At 48.5% G+C, this 22,930-nt stretch overlaps 1 protein-coding gene across 1 annotated transcript; it reads right to left on the minus strand.

Annotated features, from left to right (window-relative positions):
* Nucleotides 1-6,497: 6,497 nt before the first annotated feature.
* LOC148507646 (sialidase-3-like) lies at nt 6,498-16,181 on the minus strand. Its single transcript, XM_088445826.1, has 3 exons — nt 16,095-16,181; nt 12,915-13,117; nt 6,498-11,464 (listed from the first exon to the last, which is right to left on the minus strand). The coding sequence occupies exons 2-3, from the start codon at nt 13,113-13,115 to the stop codon at nt 10,466-10,468; spliced, it is 1,200 nt and encodes a 399-aa protein (XP_088301952.1). The 5' UTR covers nt 13,116-13,117; nt 16,095-16,181; the 3' UTR covers nt 6,498-10,465.
* Between the last annotated feature and the right edge of the window lie 6,749 nt (nt 16,182-22,930).

Here is a 22,930-nt window from a genome sequence, read left to right on the forward strand (position 1 = left end):
TTTCAACGGAGGCCGGCATGACTGGAATCACAGATAATGTAAATAGCTCTATTTACAAGACTTGGGTAGCAGTGAAAACTGCCTTTGATGATAAATGACAGGAACTGGAGGGACCGGACTGGGACCGGCAGGAAGACTTGTTGAATTGAACTGATGAACTAAGAACTTGACTCTGGACTGGAACAACGTGGACTGAACTGATGAGCTTGGAACTTGACTCTGGACTGGAGCAACGTGGACTGAACTGATGAGCTTGGAACTTGACTCAGGACTGGAATGTGACAATGGCTGAAGGGAAGTCAGGTAATGCTGAGACGAGGGCTAAACAGGGTAATCTGGAATTACTATGACAAAGGCTAGAACTCAGGTGCAGGCTGGACAGGATAATTGGAAATAACAGGTTTCAGGAAGGATTGGGTAGGTTTGGGAATTTGCAGGCTGGACAGGATAATTGGAAATAACAGGTTTCAGGAAGGATTGGGTAGGTTTGGGAATTTGCAGGCTGGACAGGATAATTGGAAATAACAGGTTTCAGGAAGGAATGGGTAGGTTTGGGAATTTTAGGTTCAGGGAGAGAATAGGTAGGTAACAGGGGCAGGAGTTGATCCACAGCAGGAAGCAAGGCAGGGTAACACGATGCAGGTTTACAGAGTGCCAGGGACCAACCAGGAGTAGGACTAGCAGCAGAGCACAGGCCAGGTATTCTGTAACAGGACATCTGGATGCCAGGTATTACTGTAGCAGGTTTTCGGGATGCACCAGAGGTTGCTGTCAGCAGGCTTACTGGATTGCCAGGCTTGGCTGTAACAGGTTTTCTGGAAGCACCGGGGGTTGCTGTAGCAGGTTACAGGGACAGACTTGAATGCATGAACCATACACCACGGGAAGACGAGATGTTCAGGCCCAGAATGCTATCAGGAGAGGATATATATATATATACCATGGGTCTGGCATCAATTGGTGGATACGGACAGGTGGTCTGGTAGTAGCATTCTGAGTGGTGGAAGGCATAACATGCAGAGGGAGTATACATCTCTGCAGCTCTGAGAATCAGAACCACACCTGTGATTCCAATCAGGGCTAGCAGTGCTCACAGACAGAGGAGAGGCCAGGTGCAATAATCAGAGCAAATCCTCCGGGCAAATTACACACACAGATCCATGGGGAAGCTGACAGGGGTAAGTCTCAAGGCAAAAGGTGACAACTAGACAGGGTCGTGACAGTACCCCCCTCTTTATGGGTGGACTCCGGACACCAAAACAAAAACTTTCAGACATCTTCCCAATTCTCAATTTCTTGGGATACTTGGAGTGGAAAGTCTACAAAGGAGATAGTTCAAGACCTTCGCCGATTCTTCTTTTTGCTGCGAGAACGTTTTGTGCCAACCAACGGACCAGGAATCTTTGGTAACTCCTGTGGAAATATGTGGCTGGGAAGGACAGGTTCAGAATTTTGGGAGGAACAGTAGCAGAAAGGGGACAAGGAGGTGTGTGCACAAGTCATGTTCTGGGTTACAGATTCAAAAGTGCTGCTCTCTTGGGATGCCTGGAATTCGCCACGCTGGCCCTTGAAACCTTGACCTTGTTCATATTTCAGAGGAGTGGAGGACAAATTCTTGGTAGCACAAACAGACAGTTTGGACAATATTTTGGAACTGGGAACTTCACTAGAAATTTTTTTTACAGGGTTAGGACTAAATTCTTTGATAACAGCTTCACTGAAAAAGTCTTTATATTTAGAAGCATTGGATCATTGGACTCGATGATAGGATTGGCCCAGTCTAAGGCTTTGCCACTAAAGGAAAGAAGAAGGAACCTAGCGATGTTGGTAGGAGTGATACCACTAGTTGGATCTGCTTCCATAATGGCGGAGTATTGCTTAATTAAAGCATAGTATTCAGATAAGTCCCCATCAAAATAAATGCATGGTGAAGTATCCGACGAATCCCGTGTGTTCGATTGTGGAGCACTTTCAGGTGCCTGGCAGGAGGAAATTTGAGGATGCTCCGATTGATGAGGAGTCGAAATAACTGAAGCTGACCGATGTTCGGAATTCGGACCAATTGATGGAACTGGAAGGAGTCCTGGGGAGCTAGAGACAGTAGCATCAACAATCAAAGCTGAGAACAGACTACAGAGATTGTCATCTTCTGGAACAATATATGCAGGAGACGGTGAACAGGAACCATAATCAGATTTTGTAGCACAAGACACTTCTCCCTGATAACAGGAACTTGAGACCCCCTCCTGCGGCATGAGACTTGAGACCCCCTCCTGGGGTACGAGACTTGAAACCCCCTTCTGGGGTACGAGACTTGAAACCCCTTCCTGGGGTACGGGACTTGAAGCCCCTTCCTGGGGTACGGGACTTGAAGCCCCTTCCTGGGGTACGAGACTTGAAGCCCCTTCCTGGGGTACGAGACTTGAAGCCCCTTCCTGGGGTACGAGACTTGAAGCCCCTTCCTGGGGTACGAGACTTGAAGCCCCTCCTTGGGTACGGGACTTGAGACCCCCTCCTGGGGTACGAGACTTGAAACCCCCTCCTGGGGTACGGGACTTGAGACCCCCTCCTGGGGTACGAGACTTGAAACCCCCTCCTGGGGTACGAGACTTGAAACCCCCTCCTGGGGTACGAGACTTGAAACCCCCTCCTGGGGTACGAGACTTGAAACCCCCTCCTGGGGTACGAGACTTGAAACCCCTCCTGGGGCTGCTGACTGGAGTCCCCTGCTGGGACAGGCAGAATCCGGGCTGGGACCGGAATGGGCAGAATCCGGGCTGGGACCGGAACGGGCAGAATCTGGGCTGGGACCGGAACGGGCAGAATCCGGGCTGGGACCGGAACGGGCAGAATCCGGGCTGGGACCGGAATGGGCAGAATCCGGGCTGGAGCCGAAACGGGCAGAATCCGGGCTGGAGCCGGAACGGGCACTGAGACGTTGACACTTGGAACCACTGCTGGAGTTGCAAAGGAAACAGTCTTTAATGAAGTGGTCAGAACTCCCACAATAGAGGCAGAGCTGTAAATCTTTGCGCCGCTGGCGTTCGGCCACAGAGAGCTTGGGGCGTGGGTAACTACGATGTCTGACATTACTTGGTTCAGAAGAATCCTTGTTTCTTAGGGATTCCAAGGCAGAGGTTTTAGTCGAGACAGAGGCAGCTCTAAGAAATTCAGGAATGATCTGAAAAATTTTGGTGAGTAGAGCCTGAAGCTGTTCCAGCAGTCGATTGAAGGTAGTTAGGGGTTCAGGTAAGGTTTGGGTAACATCTAGCCGGTTATTCAGGATTTTCAAAAGCTGTAGCACTTGATGCTGTACGGCCTCCTGTGAATCCAAGCGGGTGACCAGGTTACGGAAAGCATCTAGTCCCTTAATAGGTGCTTGATCCGCCACCATCGTTGGGCCTGAACATTCTGTCACAATTGGTGTCTGCGAGTTACTTGTCTCAGGTAGTGATCGGGTTTCAACGGAGGCCGGCATGACTGGAATCACAGATAATGTAAATAGCTCTATTTACAAGACTTGGGTAGCAGTAAAAACTGCCTTTGATGATAAATGACAGGAACTGGAGGGACCGGACTGGGACCGGCAGGAAGACTTGTTGAATTGAACTGATGAACTAAGAACTTGACTCTGGACTGGAACAACGTGGACTGAACTGATGAGCTTGGAACTTGACTCTGGACTGGAGCAACGTGGACTGAACTGATGAGCTTGGAACTTGACTCTGGACTGGAACAACGTGGACTGAATTGATCAGCTTGGAACTTGACTCTGGAACAACGTGGACTGAACTGATGAGCTTGGAACTTGACTCAGGACTGGAATGTGACAATGGCTGAAGGGAAGTCAGGTAATGCTGAGACGAGGGCTAAACAGGGTAATCTGGAATTACTATGACAAAGGCTAGAACTCAGGTGCAGGCTGGACAGGATAATTGGAAATAACAGGTTTCAGGAAGGATTGGGTAGGTTTGGGAATTTGCAGGCTGGACAGGATAATTGGAAATAACAGGTTTCAGGAAGGAATGGGTAGGTTTGGGAATTTTAGGTTCAGGGAGGGAATAGGTAGGTAACAGGAGCAGGAGTTGATCCACAGCAGGAAGCAAGGCAGGGTAACACGATGCAGGTTTACAGAGTGCCAGGGACCAACCAGGAGTAGGACTAGCAGCAGAGCACAGGCCAGGTATTCTGTAACAGGACGTCTGGATGCCAGGTATTACTGTAACAGGTTTTCTGGAAGCACCGGGGGTTGCTGCCAGCAGATTTACTGGATTGCCAGGTACAGCTGAAACAGGTTTTCTGGATAGCACCAGGGATTGCTGTAGCAGGTTACAGGGACAGACTTGAATGCATGAACCATACACCACGGGAAGACGAGATGTTCAGGCCCAGAATGCTATCAGGAGAGGATATATATACCATGGGTCTGGCATCAATTGGTGGATACGGACAGGTGGTCTGGTAGTAGCATTCTGAGTGGTGGAAGGCACAACATGCAGAGGGAGTATACATCTCTGCAGCTCTGAGAATCAGAACCACACCTGTGATTCCAATCAGGGCTAGCAGTGCTCACAGACAGAGGAGAGGCCAGGTGCAATAATCAGAGCAAATCCTCCAGGCAAATTACACACACAGATCCATGGGGAAGCTGACAGGGGTAAGTCTCAAGGCAAGAGGTGACAACTAGACAGGGTCGTGACAGAGTGATGTCAGTGGGAGAGATTTCGGCTCTGTTAGAGCCGAAATCTCTCTGGGGCTTGCAGCCACGAGACCCTACCACAAGGACCATCGCAACCATCTTCCTGGCCGCACGCTATAGCTGTGGGTGGTCACCCACAGCTATGCGAGCGGCCAGGAGGCCGTTCTAAAAAAAAAAAAAAAAGACCGGCTCTGAATCAGGGCCTCTGTCTTCTCCTGACAAGTTTAAGACCTATTCAGCAACCCCTCAGAAAGATTACCAACTGAGGCATAATCATTGTCATATTCTTTTCCAGGTGGAGGATACCATGTCTTCAAACGACAGAAAGAAGGCGTACATCTCTTCATTTGGGGACAGCGCTACTTTTGGACCGCCCACGTTGTTTGTTTGTATATCTGGAGGAGTGGTGGTCCTGGGCGTGGCCTGAGCTGCAGTACCGTGGCGCAGGTGGTTTAGTATATATAAATCCCTCAGATGTCAGTTATAGATCCTATTCCCCTACACACCAGGATGATATTGGCACGATTTGGCCAAATCGGAACGACAAATCGGGCATATCGTTCAGTGTGTATGCCCAATTTGCGTGCTCCTGCGGTCGCATGCGATATCGTGTGATTGACTGAGCAGCACAATCACACGATATCGCATGTGAGGCTGTACATATTAATGAAGGATTTAACAGTGATTTTTCCATCGTTCATTAAATCTTTTAAGTGTGTACCGACAATCATACGATGTCCAGGGTGAAGGCAAATCGCCCTGATCATCGGCACGATTGCCGGTCATTTAGTTTTGTACCCAGCCCAAGTGGTTTGATTCTAGAGTTTGGATTTCCCGAGCCCGATGTCACCGTCTTCCCTTTCTCTTTTCCTTTCTTGTTTCTCCTTTTTCTCTTTATTATTCGTTGTTTGTTTCTATTTTTGGTTGTGTTTTATGCACATGTTGCTTATACGCCTTGTTTAAATGGATATTACAGTATATATTTTTTTAAGCACCTACACGACTATTGTTATATTTTGTTTATTTTTTTATGTATCGGTCAATATAAAATTAATAAAATTTACTTGCAAATATTAAGGATCCCGGAGATTTAACATGGAGGGATATCGGTTGTGGTCCCTCAATTTCCAACCGCAAGACAAATGTCAGGAAAACTATAAACTACAGACGTGTCCAGACACATCTGACCGCCGTGCGCGACAAGTCGCGTTAAACATAACGTGTAAGCGCCGTGCGGCTTTTTACTTTCAAATGCATCTTATTCACAAAACTATGCACATTGGACACATAAGCAGCTTCTGCTGATTAAAATGATATGCGGCATGCCTCTATTCCGTGTGCGACTGTGGCTGTATCTGCCTGCAAAACGTTACGTTACAGTATCACAGTCGCTGACACTAACGCAGCATTACGCATGCAGATACCCCCACAGTCGCACACAGAACATGGGCATGGCCACGTATCATTGTAATCAGCAGAGGCTGCTTGTGCATTCTATTCGCATCGCATAGGAAGATAAAAAGTTGCACAAAAAGATGTTCGGCGCTGAGTCACATTGCGCTTACGCATTATGTTTAACGCGACTTGTATCGCACAGAGGGAAGATGTATGTGAACACATCGGTATAGTATAGCCAGGAATATGCTTTCATCAAATCTAAAATACATATAACTGCTATTATACTGACAGTGCTACAGACGCATTTCGCACAATTCCCAGATGCAGTTTATACGTGGAAATCACAATGTTACAAAAGCATTAGAATGTACAAATGTGACACATGCAATAAAGACTGTTCCAATATTTCATTGCATACGATTTATTTGTGATATGAACGAACAAGCCGTGTTTTCAGAGGAAATGTTTCGTTCAGGTTAACAGGTCATCGTTACCTGGCAGGTTAAAGTTAAATTAAACAGACAGAGTTAAATCATTTCCATCAGGGACCTCAGCCCTTGTGTGAAACAAGCCGGGCAGGTGTCAATACCCAATTCCCATGAAAGTTGCATGGGAAACATATTATACTTACAGAGAACACAGTGTCAGCGGGAAGTTTTGTATTTATCTCTTAAATGTTTATATTCATTTTTTAGTTTTGGGTAAATGTATTATTTTATTTTTGGCCTTGAATACAACCTCTCTCATAGATGTAGAAATCTATAAAAAAAATAAAATAAAAACAAATCTGACAAAAATATTTTGTAATAACAAAAATCTTTTTAAAATCTTTAGTACACTATATATATTTTTTCACATTTTTTTACTTTTCAAATGTGAGCTTCACTGCAGTACCAACTTTTTCACACTTTTTATTAATTTGGTTAAACTGTATATAAAAAGTTTCTATAAAATTGACTCAGTAGTTGACTCCAATTAAAACCTTAAAGCCGCGCTGTAACTAGAATGACTTAAAAATGACTTTGAATTGGTAAGTCATTGTCATAGAATGAGTCCCCTTGATTACAAGTTAGTTTATAATTAAGGTGTCCCAGAAAAAAAAAAAAACATTATGGAGTTGGGGAAATTAACCCTACTGTCCGCAGCTTCACCGTCTCTGGCTATTGGTATATTTACCACCAATTCGATTCAGAGAGGTTTCGCAAAAGTTCATTGGGTTGACCAGTCCGTGCCAAATGCACTTCGAAAATGTAGAATTCTAATTTCCAGTAGGAATTAGGGGGTGGAATTCAATTAGGGACGAGTCAGCACGCCCTGCCAGTACTCGCAGCTATATTTTTCACTTACAGTAATTTCTAGTACAAAAATCTGCAAGTCCGGGGCGAGATTGGGCCGCAAGCGGGGCAACCCCTCAAGGCCTATTGAATTGACCCCCAAAAGTACAGTGTTTCTTTCGGCTTCTTAAAGACTATGGGCCCGATTCAGATTTGGGAATAGAGTAAGGGGCCCATTGATCATCCTATATTTGCGCCTATGTCCCTGAAAACACCAGTTTTCGTGGGTTAACCGAAATAGTTACTATTTACTATGTCCCGGATGTATTAAGGAGGGACCGCAGCAGGTATCGGAGACCCTTCATTCCTGCAGGCTGCCGCTTCCCCCATAGGTTTCTATAGGGAGATGCGATGCTGCCAGATTTACCAATATCCGGAAAGCGATGCTTTGCAGATATTGGCCCCCGCAGCTAATGCCATCGGAAGATAGCGTTAGCCGCTGCAGCCTATGGGCTACACCACATAATTAGCCAACGTAGGGTTCCTCCGGAATCAGCCCTTGGCAATGGCCGCCGCACAAGTGCAGTCAGCGGGACTGCGTGAATGCGTGGCAGGCCTGGCAGCTCCCCGGCACATCGCAGGGACGGGCTCCTTTCGGAGGCCCTCTCCCTGCATGTGCCGGATAATACATCCCGGCACTATGATCATATCTTGCACTGCAATCATGGGCGGTACCGGCGTGTCCAGATCACAGTGCATTAATAAATGGGGACCTTTAGATATAGCACGTAACTGATCATCTTGGTGAAACCATGCTGCACTGCAGGTGGGGCAGATGTATAATGAGCAGAGAGAGTTAGATTTGGGAGGCGCAGTGTCCAAACTGTCATATAAATTGCAGTGTAAGAATAAAGCTATCCAGCATTTGTGGGGTACATGCAGAAGCAGCCAGTATTTACCCTGCATGCAAAAAAAATTATGTATTTGCCCCCCTTGCATTGCAGCATGGTTTCTCCAAGTACAGAGTTACTTGCTCTATCTTACTCTATTCCCAAAGCTGACTCAGGCCCTATGATGTATCTGGCATAGACCTCTCCTTATAGTGATACTACTAATGCAATGTCAGAGCACGTGGATCATGTCCTCAGAACAGTGACACAAACTTCTGAAGCTGAAAGATATAGCTGGAAGGGTTTTCCTTATTTAGATTAACTGAGGAGACTGAGAAAACTTATCTTCTATAAATAAAATTCATTGGTCTGCCTGTACGGTTATGCATTCGGACACCCCTGTACCGATTGGTATTAAACCAATGTGAGGTGGTCCAGTTGGATCCTGGCCAGGTTTTAGGGGGGGGTTAGGTTCCAGGACAGACCTCCCGTTGGTGTACGTTGGGCAGAACTTTGACCCAGGAGCCTGTTCTGGAACTTCCACTGGAAGGATTTGGATGAAAACTTCACAGAGGGGTGGCAATTGGTCTGGGATGCCCAACTTATTAACTAGAAGATTTAAACCCGGGCAACGCCGGGTACTTCAGCTATATCTTATACATTTCAGTAGCCATACGGTTCCAAATTAGTTCTCGTATTTCCACTTCAGCCATTCCTCAGAACAGCTAGAATAAATTCTGACTGGTCTAACCTTGGTTCCTCACAAAACTCAGGGCCTGATTCAGAGCCGCTCGCTAGATGCATACTTTCGCATGATGTGTATGCAAATTGAGTAGGCATGGCAATCGCACAGCAATACATTAGCACACCCAGTATTTCTTACAGAGCAATCACATAGTGTATGCAGACACCCACCAGCCTGTTATAAGACGCCCACTTGTGCACGTCATGTCCAGGAAGTGTATGCAACCATCAGTACATCGGAAGCTATCGCAGCGCTTGAGGATGACCGTACCTTGCCGCAAGCACTGCGAGCACTTCAGTGTAAGAACCAGCCAGGTGACGTGTACTATAACGCTGTCTTATAATTCTGCACACCTCTAACACGCTGGTGAGATGCTCAGGCACGCCTGCGTTTGCACCTCCACTCCCCCGTTTTTAATGGCCAGCCCCAGTTACCACCTACAAACGACTTCTCCTGTCACTCACTCGCATTGTGAACTTTCGGTAAGGTATGCGCACTGCGATGCATACACACTGCATACCATCGGCAGCAGCGAGAGTACGCATCTTCGCGAGCGGGTCTGAATCAGGCCCTCAGTCCCTGAATACAGTAATTGAACCAGGTAACTACGGGACTCGAGTTTCACTTCTTTTGTCCCCCTTGTTTCCTATTCTTTTGGTTGTGATCATTCCGCTTGTCTGTAAAAAACCCATCTATTAAATGGGAGGCTAAGACCATTTGTTTCCTCCATGAGATTGGCGAGTGCAGGATGGATTGCAATGGAAATGTATTAAATGCACAGTCCCTGTTCTAAGGGGCTGGGACACCTTTCTCCACAATACTGTATATAAGGAATTCTCTTCGATTTGTGATGAGAAATACTGAGAAATGAGCACCTCATCCCTCATAATACATGCGTGTGCCGTACCCTTCGGACGTGCCGAATTCATTAGTTTATTTATTAAGTCACTTATATAGCCCCAGCATATTGCATTGTGCTTTACAATTCATGCTGTAAGTACAGTCTATTAAGGCGTACATCCTCAGAGGGGCACCTATGCAGAAAGAATGAGGACATTTTATTGTGGCCTTTGCATTGAAGACGTTTACAATTAACCATTATTCTCTCCCATGTATCGTTGAAATTGCCTAAAGGCATTGCATGGCTAATACCTCCACTACTGTAAATTAGATTTAAGAAACCCAACCAATTTACTCGGCCTGGTGACGAATGGAACCAAATGTGGACATTAGAGTCTTCTTATACAGGAATATCAGTCATCTGAGTTCTAGCTGCCTCTAGTAGTTAGTGCATTGAGAACAATGAGCCATGTCTAAATATGCAGCATGAATTAAGCTTGTTAGCTGCCTACAAAGCTCCACGACCATACCTCAGGGTGTCACTCCCATAATAATGGATCCACCTACTCTCTTTGACACCTGCAAGCCGATATATAATTACGAGCATGGCTGAGGAAGACTAAGGCTCTGGAAGACTTTCTGTAAGATCTTCCACCGTGAATATCCAGAACGCGATCTTCTCGCAAGCGCCCACGCCGCACTCAAACAGGCAGCCGAAGGAGTGTGCACTCTGGCAGACCGCCAGGTCAGAATACCCACTAGGGCCCCTGTTAATGACCCATGGGGGAGACCAGCTAGACTGAACCAGGGGACTTTTATTTAAGTAGATTCCTAAGTCAGCCCTTTTCTTGTTGCTCGTCGGGTGAGAGTAGAGGAGCCAGGACAGAACGCCGGTATGGAGGCAGGATTCCTCTGGCCCGTCTCTGCCATCATTTCCATCTGTTTCTGTGCTGACGTCCCTGGGCTGGTAGCTCACCACGCTCCCCTGACAGCCGTGGGGCGGTTCACACAATCTCTTGCAATAGTGGGAATTACCAAACTCCAGGAACTGGAGGCTACTTGTTGCTTCCACTCGGAAACGTCTGCTGGTTCGAGCGCTGCAGTACAACAGCCCAGAGCCGTTGCTAGAGGCTACTTCAGCCACCTCGCACTCACCGGTCTGCTGCTTCCACAACATGCTGCCTTTACGCCAGCTCTTACCGTGGTCATCGCTGAAGAAGAGGAAAGAATGAGACTGCGTTTTCCACGGTACAGGCAGGCCGCAGACACGGGAGTGAATATAAAAGAGATACGCCGGCACGATTAGCTTGCCAGATGGAGACTGGATACCGTGCCCCGGACCCACTGCCAGAGTGGCGCAGTTCTTCAGGTCTGCCCCTAAAACTTCCTTCGTCACATCCGTTGGGTGACTCCAGGATTTGCCGTGGTCTGTGCTGGTGACGAAGCAGAGCCGGGAGGCGTTTCGGCCAGTAAGGATCTGGAACCTTTCAGAGACGTTTGTTTGGACGCAGATGAAGAAGAGGAAAACGGTATCGCTGCTGGCATCGTACAATGGGCAGGGGTTCATGGTGCGATGGCCCGGTAACTTGGCATGCCCCACCGCAATAATGTCCTCCCACTGGAGAGGCAAAACAGAAATGTACAAACCTTTATTTTCCTTATATTTTAAAAGTACAAATACAGATGTTCAAGTCGCAGCAAATAGCCCCTCCCAGCACGCCAGTTCCCGGACGACTCGGTCGCGCCCAGCCTCTTTCTCGCTCCCAATGCGCGTCTTATTCGCAAAAGTAAAACAGCTGCAAGCGACAAAATTACTTTGCTAGATTACACTGATCAAGTTGACATGTGACATTCGTACATCTGTATGCGAATGAGTCTGAGGGATAGATATCCTAAAGCTTCTAAAACAGACAAGCGGTGGTGTTACCCATAGCAACCAACCAGATTCTGTCGGTCATTTTCCGGAATGCAATAGAGAAATGACAGCTACAATCTGATTGGTTGGTCTTGGTAATCCCGCCCCTTTTTTTTTTTTTTTTTTCAACCTTTAGTACATCTACCCCTGAATCTGTATACGTAGCACCACCGTTGTGCGTCATCTGCGACTTTGTACGTGTTTAAAACGTATTCCTGTGCCGTCAAATTCACGCCCCGGCACCTCTAGCGCACTGTGAGTGGTGTATTGCTGCGTATGAACTGCAAATAAGATGCAAACGTTCAAGAGAATGACTGTCTGCTACACATCTCATGGCAGCTCGCTAGCCCCGGGCATCTCGTCCGGTATGTCGTATAGACTCTGGGTGTACGAGGACACATCTCATGGCAGCTCAGTCGCCCCAGTCACTATATTGTATAGACGCTGGGTGTACGAGGACACATCTGTCTTTAGCCTCAAGGTTTACAATTGATAACAAGCAGGAATAATACATTCAGCGAGAGGCCTCGGGCTAGGTCCACACACTTGTGATTTAAAGCTGCAGTAATATGGGAGGGAGAGTTCTCACTTTACTGAATGATTTGAATAAAAAGATACGGGTAGGGGGGGTGGGGGGGGTTGGACCTTCCTTTTCTCCCCTTTTTGACAGCTTGTGGCCACAGTATATATAATGCTGGGTTAGTGCGGGGGGTAAGTAGAGGCAGGGCTTAATGGTTTTTTGAGTGGGGTTAATGGTTTCATATTACGAATCGATATAGGAAAGGGCATTGCTTGCTGATATACCATTAACGCATTGTGAAGAGGGGAGTATGCTACAGTGAACCCTACAACACCCAGTCGTAATTCCATTAATAGCAAATGTATTACTGTCACAGTCTGGGAAATAATATAATCTATAGCACCAATATTGCTTACCAGCTAAGTCCTGGCAACACCGGATAGGTTATGGGATACTGTATAGTTACATTTGTAAATTATGGAACGAGGCATTTCTTAGGTCTATGGTCCTTTTATGTCAAACAGGACTAAAGCGAACAGCGGGACGTCTCGGAACGGACAGAAGAGATTACAGCAGGAACACGGTGCATGCCATTACACAGACACATCAGTGTGTAATAATACTATGACTTACGTGCACAGCTCCATGCTTCTGTAGTCCTCTTCTCATTACCAAGTGCAGAGCGTCCTGGTCATCGGGAGTCAGACGTTTCTCTGCGAAAGCCAAGAAGATGGAGGGTTGCTCTATGTAGAGGAGAGCCGGGATCCGGTACGTCACCCCGTTGGGCTCCTGGTGGAACAGCGTTACCATGTCTGGAGACCCCAGTCCTGCCATGCCTGCAGCCAAAATCATACCATGATCACAAGGGACAATAAGCACAGGGGGTAAATCTGACACTGATATCAGCGGCACTAGCCTTAGCATAGCTGTCTTATGCCACCTGGATTATCCGTGGCAAGAGCCGCTTTCCTGAACGTTGGTAATGGTCTGATGCGGACATAGGGCCTGATTCAAAAGTTGGACGCTATTGCACAGTAGCTGCGACTTCGCAATAATATTATTGCCGCTGAGATCCGCTACTGCGTCCGTGGGTGCAGCCATCGGATCACTTGTGGTGAACATCGGCCATCTGAGTAACCCCCAAGGTTACTCAGGATGGCCGTTAAATTAATGCTTTTGGCAGTCAGCGTAGCTGCCAGTCACCGCCCCTTCCCCACCCCTGGACGGCTGCAGCATGTCAATCATACTGCAAGTTAGGGAGTACGGCGACCGTACAACTAAATTATAATGCTGCGTCCTCAGCCAGAGGCCCTGTCAGGACATAAGAGATGAGGGAAGAGTAAAGGGACTTTTCATACTTGTCTTATAAACCTTTACAGAGGATGCACTGCGCAGTTATATATATTCTGTTGCCGTTTGCTAGGCGCGTTTTCATGTGAATAAGACAGATCGCCTTCCCTGCGGGGGCCGTGAGGATGCGCCACAAATCGCACAGATGATAGCAGCACTTCAAAATGAAAACTATGACCAGGGTTATTTAGAAGTTGTGTAAAATGAGATGAAATTGCAATATTCAAATATACTTTATTGTGAAAACGAGCGTGCGCAAGTGATTACGCTTTTTTTTTTTCTATTTCTGATGCTTCTGCTTTTCATCACGTGGCGGTTTTTGCTAAGTGCGCCCTGTGTAACCTCCTCGGTGGCCGGCAGCTCATAAAACACCACCACTAAAATAATACCACACGTAACATCATAGTAAATATATTAGGGATACATCAGAAAAACAATTCTATTCTCTTAAAATTTATTTAATGAACTTGACCAACAATAGTTAATGGGAGGATGTAAAGATGAACATAAATGATGGCAGCTCATCTTTACATCCCCCTCATGTAAAGGCAGCACAATACAGTCACTATACAACAGATGAGGCGTATACATAAATACAAAACCTACTGCTTCATGTAACATTACACTTCTGACACGGGCAGGGGCCTCTCTACGTCAACTCAGCGCTTTGTCGGTTATATAACCGCACTTTATTCTTAGGGCCTGACCGAGTTGTGCGGATGTTAGAATGCGGCCGCATCCAGTGGTTTAGGGGATACTGTGCAATTCATCGTGGGTTCCATATGTGACTTAGTGCTCGGAAGTCCTTCAAGGTAGAACTTACGAGCGACTCCGGCCCGTGCGCATCTCAGTCTTTTCTGAGTGGCCGCTAGTTGGTGTCAATTGGATGGCAAAAGGGCTCTCCAGTAAGAGACGCGCTCCATGCGGGTGCACCTAGCCAGGGTTACAACATATTCAGAGTTGAGCACGCCAAATGCATCTCCTGCCCCTAGCATGGGGTAGGGGTAACTGCCTATGATAGTGATGACCGCTTCGCTAATGGGACTGAAGAGAAAGGTGGTGCACTTGCACAGATGACACTGACCCTAATCCAGACCCGGACGCACTGGCGATATTGAGCCACAAGTGGCCGATGGTTTTTGATCAACACACGCGCAGATCGGATCTGTGTCCTGCGCTCTTGGACGCAGTGCGGCTGCAGACATTGGGTGACAGGGGTGTGGAGGAGGACAGTTTCACCAAACAGGTGATGGTCGGCCTGAGCGTGAGACAGTGTTTGCACTGTTGGACACAGATTCACTGGCCTCAGCAGCTGGACGGGGTGTAGTCAGCATCCCGGCATGCGGGATGCTGACGGTCAAAATCCCGGCTACGGAATCCCAACTGCTGGCAACCTGAAGGTAAGTATTGGGGGTTAGGGGAGGGTTTGGCACTAGGGGGAGGGTTAGGCACTAGGGGGAGGTTAGGGTTAGGCGCCAGGAAGGGAGGGTTAGGGTAGAGAGAGGGGGAGGGTTAGGTTTAGGCACGGGGAGGGGGGAGGTTAGGCACCAGGAAGGGAGGGTTAGGGTAGAGAGAGGGGGAGGGTTAGGTTTAGGCACGGGGAGGGGGGAGGTTAGGGTTAGGCACCAGGAAGGGAGGGTTAGGGTAGAGAGAGGGGGAGGGTTAGGTTTAGGCACGGGGATGGGGGAGGTTAGGGTTAGGCACCAGGAAGGGAGGGTTAGGGTAGAGAGAGGGGGAGGGTTAGCATACCGACCAACAAGAGTCGGTATGTTAACCCTGTCGGGATCCCGCCATCGGGATTCTGACCGCTAGCAATCCATACCCAACCCCCCCCCCAAAATTCACAGGTGGACGCAGGAGTGATCCGTGCTGCGTATTTGCTAGCAGCGGGTCTGAGAAGGTATGCAAATGATTTTGGTGTTGTATTTTGAATTGAGACGCCTTAGTTCACCATCGCGAGCATCAGACATTGTGAGTAACCTCAGGGTTACTCACAACATCCAGATGGGGTTGGGTACGGGTGGCCGGCAGTCGGGACCCCGGCGGTCAGAATGGTGGACCGACGCTGCGTCTTCGGACGAATACAGCATTTCGGAGAGGACGCAGGTGGGCGTCTCAATTCAAAATACAACACCGTAATAGTTTCCACACCTTTCGCAGACCCGCTTCTAGCGGATACGCAACACGGATCACTCCTGCATCCACCTATGAATTATGGGTTGGGGGGGGGGGGTCACCACTCTGAATGAGCATGTCAGTCTCAGAACATATATATATACACATATATAAAAACATACACACAATGATTGCAACCTCTACATGTGTGATAATAATATATATGAGCTATGGACCCTCCCTGGTGACACTATGTCCCACACACAGCCTGGTATATGACACACATGTGTGCAGTATCCCCACAGTACACAAGGAGCTCTAGTCTATGCTGCACAGTCAGGGACCCACCTCTGCTCTCTCCCCGGAGCCAGCTGGGATGAGACACTGACAGGTAGAACTCAGCTCAGCTGTTCTGGGCTGTCACAACAGCAGCCGGCGGCCATCTTTCCGGAGACAGTCACTGCTGTTGCTGCGGGCTTCGCCAAAATGGCGCCCGCGCGGCCTCCTATGTGTGTAGCAGCTCTAGTGCCGAAACAGTAATGACCCTTTGCCATCACTTCCACCCGTTGAGAGTTCCTCAGCCTGTCTTACCAATCATCCTGATAATGCTGCTGCCTCTGTGGGGGGACGGGGGTGATGTTGTCATAATAGTTTACATTTATTGTAGAAGGAATAGAGCAGGGAAATATCAATTCTGAGCATAATAGTGTGAAAAACAAGCTATAGATTAATCTTAGGTAATATGGGATCTTCCAGCTGTTGTGGGGCTACAAATACCAGTTGACAGGTCATGCTGGGACTTATAGTTCAACAGGAGCTATAGTGCTGGCGATGATCCCAGTGGATTGCCGGTGAAATAGTACTGGAGAAATGGAAACTCATATACCTATATGATAGTTATAGCTGGTCTCAGGGCCTGATTCATTGCGGATCGCAACTGCGATTGCAATAGCGATTACGCACGCAGTCTCGCGATAGTATGCTAATCCATTGCGATCGCTGTGCCGTCGCAGCACAACATAAGGACGCCCACTTTACCTTACACACATCCGTAATGTTTAGCAAGACTGTGAAACCATCGGTAACATGGAGTACCATCGCAGCCGCATGCACACTTGCACAAGCTCCGACCTTACTCGGGAATTGCTAACCTCATCGCAGGCCCTGCGATGCCCCATCGTAGGGCATCGCAGTGGATAATTTATGCAGGCCCCTGCAACGGCGTTCAAACGCACTGGCATGCCTGCAATTCGCCGACTGCCCCCCCATCACCTCCCACAAATGGCACTTCCTGTCAATTACTCTGCGATGGGTCTGGGTAGTCACTGCGATCGCAGTGGCTGGTTCAAGCACGCGCAAAGCATACGCATTCGCAGAACGCAACAATGGCCGTTTGCGTGCTTATTAGCAACTGCGATCCAAGCTGAATCAGGCCCAGACATGGGAAGCTGATAGTTGTCAACAATCGATTTATCCGCCTCGATGGAAACGGTATTTCCATCTGATGCCAGGATTGCGATGGTTGCCAAACATCGCAAGCTTCTTGCCGGTTCTCTGCCTGAAACACAGGGCCTTTGCTTGTGCACAAATTGCCTTGCGAAGGTTACATGCCCCTGCTAGGCATGCTGTGACGGCGGTAACGTCGCCACTATTCATTGGCCAACCCCGGCACACACTTGATTCATAGTCGAACGCAATGCCGATGTTCCTGTGAACATTTTTTTTGCCTGCACGTGCCCGAAACTCCCTAAAAATGTACAGTACCAGCCAAAAGTTTGGACACACCATCTCATTCAATGGTTTTTGTTTATTTAAATTATTTTCACCATAGTAGATTAATACTGAAGACATCAAAGCTATGATAGAACACATATGGAATTATGTTGTAAACAAAAAAGTGTTAAACAAATCAAAATATGTTTTATATATTAGATTCCACAAAGTAGCCCCCTTTCGCTTGGATGACAGCTTTGCACACTCTTGGCATTCTCTCGATCAGCTTCATGAGGTAGTCTCCTGGAATGGTTTTCCAACAGTCTATAAGGAGTTCCCAGAGGTGCTGAGCACTTGTTGGCTGCTTTTCCTTCACTCTGCGTCCAACTCATCCCAAACCAGCTCAATTGGGTTTAGGTCGGGTGATTGTGGAGGCCAGGTCATCTGACGCAGCACCCCATCACTTTCCTTCTTGGTCAAGTAGCCCTTACATAGCCTGGAGGTGTGTTTGGGTCATGGTCTTGACGAAAAACAAATGATGGTCCTAGTAAGCGCAAACCAGATGGGATGGCATGGCGCTGCAGAATGCTGTGGTAGCCATGCTGGCTAAGTGTGTCTTGAATTTTTAATAAATCTCCAACAGTGTCACCAGCAAAGCACCCCCACACCATCACACCTCCTCCTCCATGCTTCACAGTGGGAACCACACATGCAGAAACCATCCACTCTCCTTCTCTGCATCTCACAAATACACGGCGGTTGGAACCAAAAATCAAAAATTTGGACTCATCAAACCAAAGTACAGATTTCCACTGGTCTAATGTCCATTCCTTGTGTTTCTTGGCCCAAACAATTCTCTTCTTGTTGTTCCTCCTCAGTAGTGGCTTCTTCGCAGCAATACGACCATGAAGGCCTGATTCCCACAGTCTCCTCTGTACAGTTGATGTTGAGATTTGTCTGCTACTTGAGCTCTGTAAAGACTTTGGGCCTGATTCAGACCCACTCGCGAGCGGCTGTCCGCTCGCAAGTGGGTCGATGTTCTGGACTGAGCATGCGCACGACGGAGGGAGCTCCGTCGTGCGCATGCGCCAGACGCGACGAGCGAAGGAAAGTCCTTCGCTCGTTGTGTCTGATCAAAGGGGGCGTGCTGTCGATGTTGATTGACAGCACGCCCCCTTTGGTAGGCGTGCCAGGGGCGTGCCTCCCTGACTGGGGCGTTCCCACGGGAACGCCTCCCGTCAGAAGCCGGCCCACTGACATCACTAGTGATGTCAGTGGGAGTGATTTTGGCTCTGATAGAGCCAAAATCACTCCGGGCCTTGCAGTTGAAAACCTCAACCGCAGGCTCCGGCTCGCAGTTTCGATGGTCGCGATGGTCACGACCATCGCGGCCATCAAACTGCACGCTCGTATAGCCTGTGGGTGGTGACCCACAGCTATACGAGCGTCCAGGAGGACGCTCCATTTTCATGGAGGCCGGCCCTCATTCAGAGCGTGCGCTCTGCTCAGAGCGTACGGCTCTGAATGAGGGCCTTTATGTGGTCTCTAATCTGAGGTGCTGTTAAGTAGCGGTTTCTGAGGCTGGTAACAATAATGAACTTATCCTCTGAAGCAGAGGTAACTCTTGGTCTTCCTTTCCTGGGGCGTTCCACATGAGAGCCAGTTTCATCATAGCGCTTGATGGTTTTTGCAACTGCACTTGAGGATACATTCAAAGTTCTTGAAATTTTCCGTATCGACTGACCTTCATGTCTTAAAGTAATGATGGACTGCTGTTTCTCTTTAATGAGTTGAGTGATTGGTGCCATAATATGGATTACAACAGTAGTCAAATAGTGGTGTCCACTGTGTACTAACCCTACCTCTGCACAACACAACTGATGGTCTCAAACACATTAAGAAGGCAAGTAATTCCCCAGATTGACTCCTGACAAGGCACACCTGTTACTTCAAAACCATTCCAGGAGATACCTCATGAAGCTGACTGAGAGAATGCCAAGAGTGTGCAAAGCTATCATCCAAGCAAAAGGGGGCTACTTTGAGGAATCCAAAATATAAAACATATTTTGATTTGTTTAACACTTTTTTGTTTACAACATAACTCCATATGTGTTCTTTCATAGTTTTGATGTCTTCAGTATTAATCTACTATGTTGAAAATAATTTAAACAAACAAAAACCATTGAATGAGAAGGTGTCCATACTTTTGACTGGTACTGTACATTTTTAGGGAGTTTCGCGCACACACTCACAGGAACATTGGCATTGCTTACGACTATGAATCAGGACAAGTGTGTGCCGGGGTTGGCCAATGAATAGTGGCGGCATTACCGCCGTCACAGCATGCCTAGCAGGGGCATGTAACCTTCGCAAGGCAATTTGTGCACAAGCAAAGTCCCTGTGTTTCAGGCAGAGAACCGGCAAGAAGCTTGCGATGTTTGGCAACCATCGCAATCCTGGCATCAGATGGAAATACCGTTTCCATCGAGGCGGATAAATCGATTGTTGACAACTATCAGCTTCCCATGTCTGGGCCTGATTCAGCTTGGATCGCAGTTGCTAATAAGCACGCAAACGGCCGATTGTTGCGTTCTGCGAATGCGTATGCTTTGCGCGTGCTTGAACCAGCCACTGCGATCGCAGTGACTACCCAGACCCATCGCAGAGTAATTGACAGGAAGTGCCATTTGTGGGAGGTGATGGGGGGGGGCGCAGTCGGCGAATCGCAGGCATGCCAGTGCGTTTGAACGCCGTTTTTTCCATATGTGTTCTTTCATAGTTTTGATGTTTTCAGTATTAATCTACTATGTTGAAAATAATTTAAATTAACAAAAACCACTGAATGAGAAGGTGTGTCCAAACTTATGACTGGTACTGTATATGTTACTCATAGTGTACGCACAAGAGCGATGTTGTGACTGAGACGCGCAGTAACAGAAATGTCTTGGAAAAGTGCTGGGAGGTGGCCAGTGGCGTAACTAGGGGGGGTCGGGCAGGGTGCGTGCCCTGGGCGCCGTGGGACCGGCGGCGCGGGGGGTGCCGCCGGCCATGGTCCGGCCCGCCCTAGTTAGCCACCAGTGTAGCGCCGACCGCAGTGAGTGCGGTCAGCGCTACACATTTACACAGGACCAGCACTAGGCTTCCAGCGCCGGTCCTGTGCTGCACAGCTGAGCCCGTTCCCTCCCCCTGAGCGCTTGCCCAATAGCGCTAGGAGGCGGGCTCAGGCTGTGCATAACACACGTATCGCTGGCGGCGATGCGTGTGTTAAACAGCAGCCAATGAGAGTCAGATAGACTCTCATTGACTGCTGCAGCACCCACTGCAAGAGCCGGGCTTCCGTCCGGCTCCTGCAGTGGGTAATGGGACAGACGTCATGACATCATGACGTCTCTCCCATAATGCTGAGCGCGCCAGCCCGAGAGGACTGGCGGGCGGCTGCGGGAGCGGTGTCGCGGACCGAAGCAGCAGCAGCGTGGATTCAGGTAAGTATATTTTTATATATATTTTTTTTAAACCTGTCAGCACTACTGGGGGCACAACGGGGGAGGGGGGTGGCTACTACTGGGGGGACCTCTACTGGGGGTGGGGGCACAACAGGGTAGGGGTGACTACTACTGGGGGCACCATTATTGGGAGGACCTCTACTGGGGGGGGGCTACTACTGGGGGCACTTAATTGGGAGGGGGAACCTCTACTGGGGACTACTACCTGGGGGGGGGAACTACCACTGGGGGCATTATAAAAGGGGCCTACTACTAGAGGCTCTGCACTGGGGGGACCACTACTGGGGGCAATAATAGGAAGGGCCACTACAGGGGGCACCGGATAGGGGGGATCACTACTGGGTGCCTGCATAAGGGGACCACTACTGGGAAATCTGCATGGGGGGGACTACTGCTGGGGGCACTATATAAAGGGCACTGCATAGGGGGGGGGACTACTACTGGGGGCACCATATAAAGGGCACTGCATAAGGGGATACCACTACTGGGTGCACTGCATTGTGGGGACTGCTACTGGGGGCACTGCATAAGGGGGAACACTACATGGGGCACTGCATTTGGGGGGGCCACTACTGGGGGCACTGAGTAAGGGGAACTAATTGGGGGCTGTATAAGGGGGACCACTACTGGGGATACTGTATAAGGGGCACTACTATGGGCCTGCATAAGAGGGGCCACAACTGCATACTGGGGGTACTGTATAAGGGGCACTACTGGGGTTAAGGTGCATATGGATAGGAATGTTCAGCGTGAAAATAAAGGGGTGTGTCATGTTGATACGCCCCATTTTTAAGTGACCACGCCCATTTTTTTGACGCGCACGCACATATTGGGAGGTAGGGGGGGCTCCCTTTTCAAATTTGCCCTGGGCTCCAAATACCCTAGTTAAGCCACTGGAGGTGGCTAAACAGAAGCAAGGAGATGAGCCATCCTAGGGGCGTGTCTAGGGAGCGTCATAATCGCGCCGCTGAAGTGTTTTTGTCCGCAGATGCTCAAACGTTCACTTTACAGGACAAACAGACGCAGAATCTGCACCTGCCACAGGGCTGGGGGGAAGGGGTCAGTGATGGCGACTAATGACGCACCAGGCGGTATTACAGCACCTACAGCTGGCGTCTCGGGCCTTTCACAGTCATACGCCCGGATGTACACCAAGGAAGAGCTTTGTAGCTGCGTTTGCATAAAGTCACAGACAGGCGACTACCAAAAGCCATGGAAGCGCGTCTACGTCCACTCTGAATTCAGGCCCATTGACGGGTCCCACCGGAAGCTGGCGGTTACGTGCCGCACCTTTTATATAAAAGAAACAATGGGGCCGATGTAGCTGGATTTTGCATAAATAAATGTGATTAAATTCATTATCGCATGATAAATGCTATAATGTAGTATCAGTCAAATGTAATAAGCAGGAAATTAAAGGTTTCTGGTGAGAGACTTGTAGCCCTGTTATGTCCTCAGACAGCAGAGGTTTAATCAACTGTTTCTTGGCTACTTTCTTGAAGATTATCAGTGGCAAACGCAGGGTTTCTAGAGGGGGATTTCCAAATACTTGATTTTAGAGCGAGTGTGGCCAGTCCATGAAGAGGGCAGAATTAGCACTTATCCAGGGGTTGGGCATGATATCCCGGCTGTTGGGATGCTGACAGCGGCATCCCGCCAGCCAGAATCCTGACACCCATAGGAACGCAATGTACTTATTTTCTCTAACCCTAACCCCCCCTTCCTTGTGCCTAAACCTAACCTCCCCCTCCCCGCACCCTAAACCTAAGACACCCAAATCTTTACCCTCCCCGATGCCTAACCCTAACCCTTCCCCTAATGCCTAAACCTAACCCCGCTACCTAACGCTAAACTCCCCCTACACCCCGATACTTACACTTCTGGATGCTGACGGTCGGGATACTGGTGCAGCGACCTGTCGAGATTTCGGTGCCGGTATTTAGACCGTCGGCATCCCACAAGCCGGGA

Source organism: Taudactylus pleione, unplaced genomic scaffold (assembly GCF_031769625.1).
Source record: "Taudactylus pleione unplaced genomic scaffold, aTauple2 ptg000390l, whole genome shotgun sequence".
NCBI classification, from domain to species: Eukaryota; Metazoa; Chordata; class Amphibia; order Anura; family Myobatrachidae; genus Taudactylus; species Taudactylus pleione.

Coding starts and splice junctions, on each gene's coding strand:
- LOC148507646 (XM_088445826.1), bottom strand. CDS start 13,115: ATGGCAGGACTGGGGTCTCCAGACATGGTAACGCTGTTCCACCAGGAG. Junction 11,465..12,914: donor AGAAGCATGGAGCTGTGCAC/GTAAGTCATAGT, acceptor TTGCCTCTCCAG/TGGGAGGACATTATTGCGGT.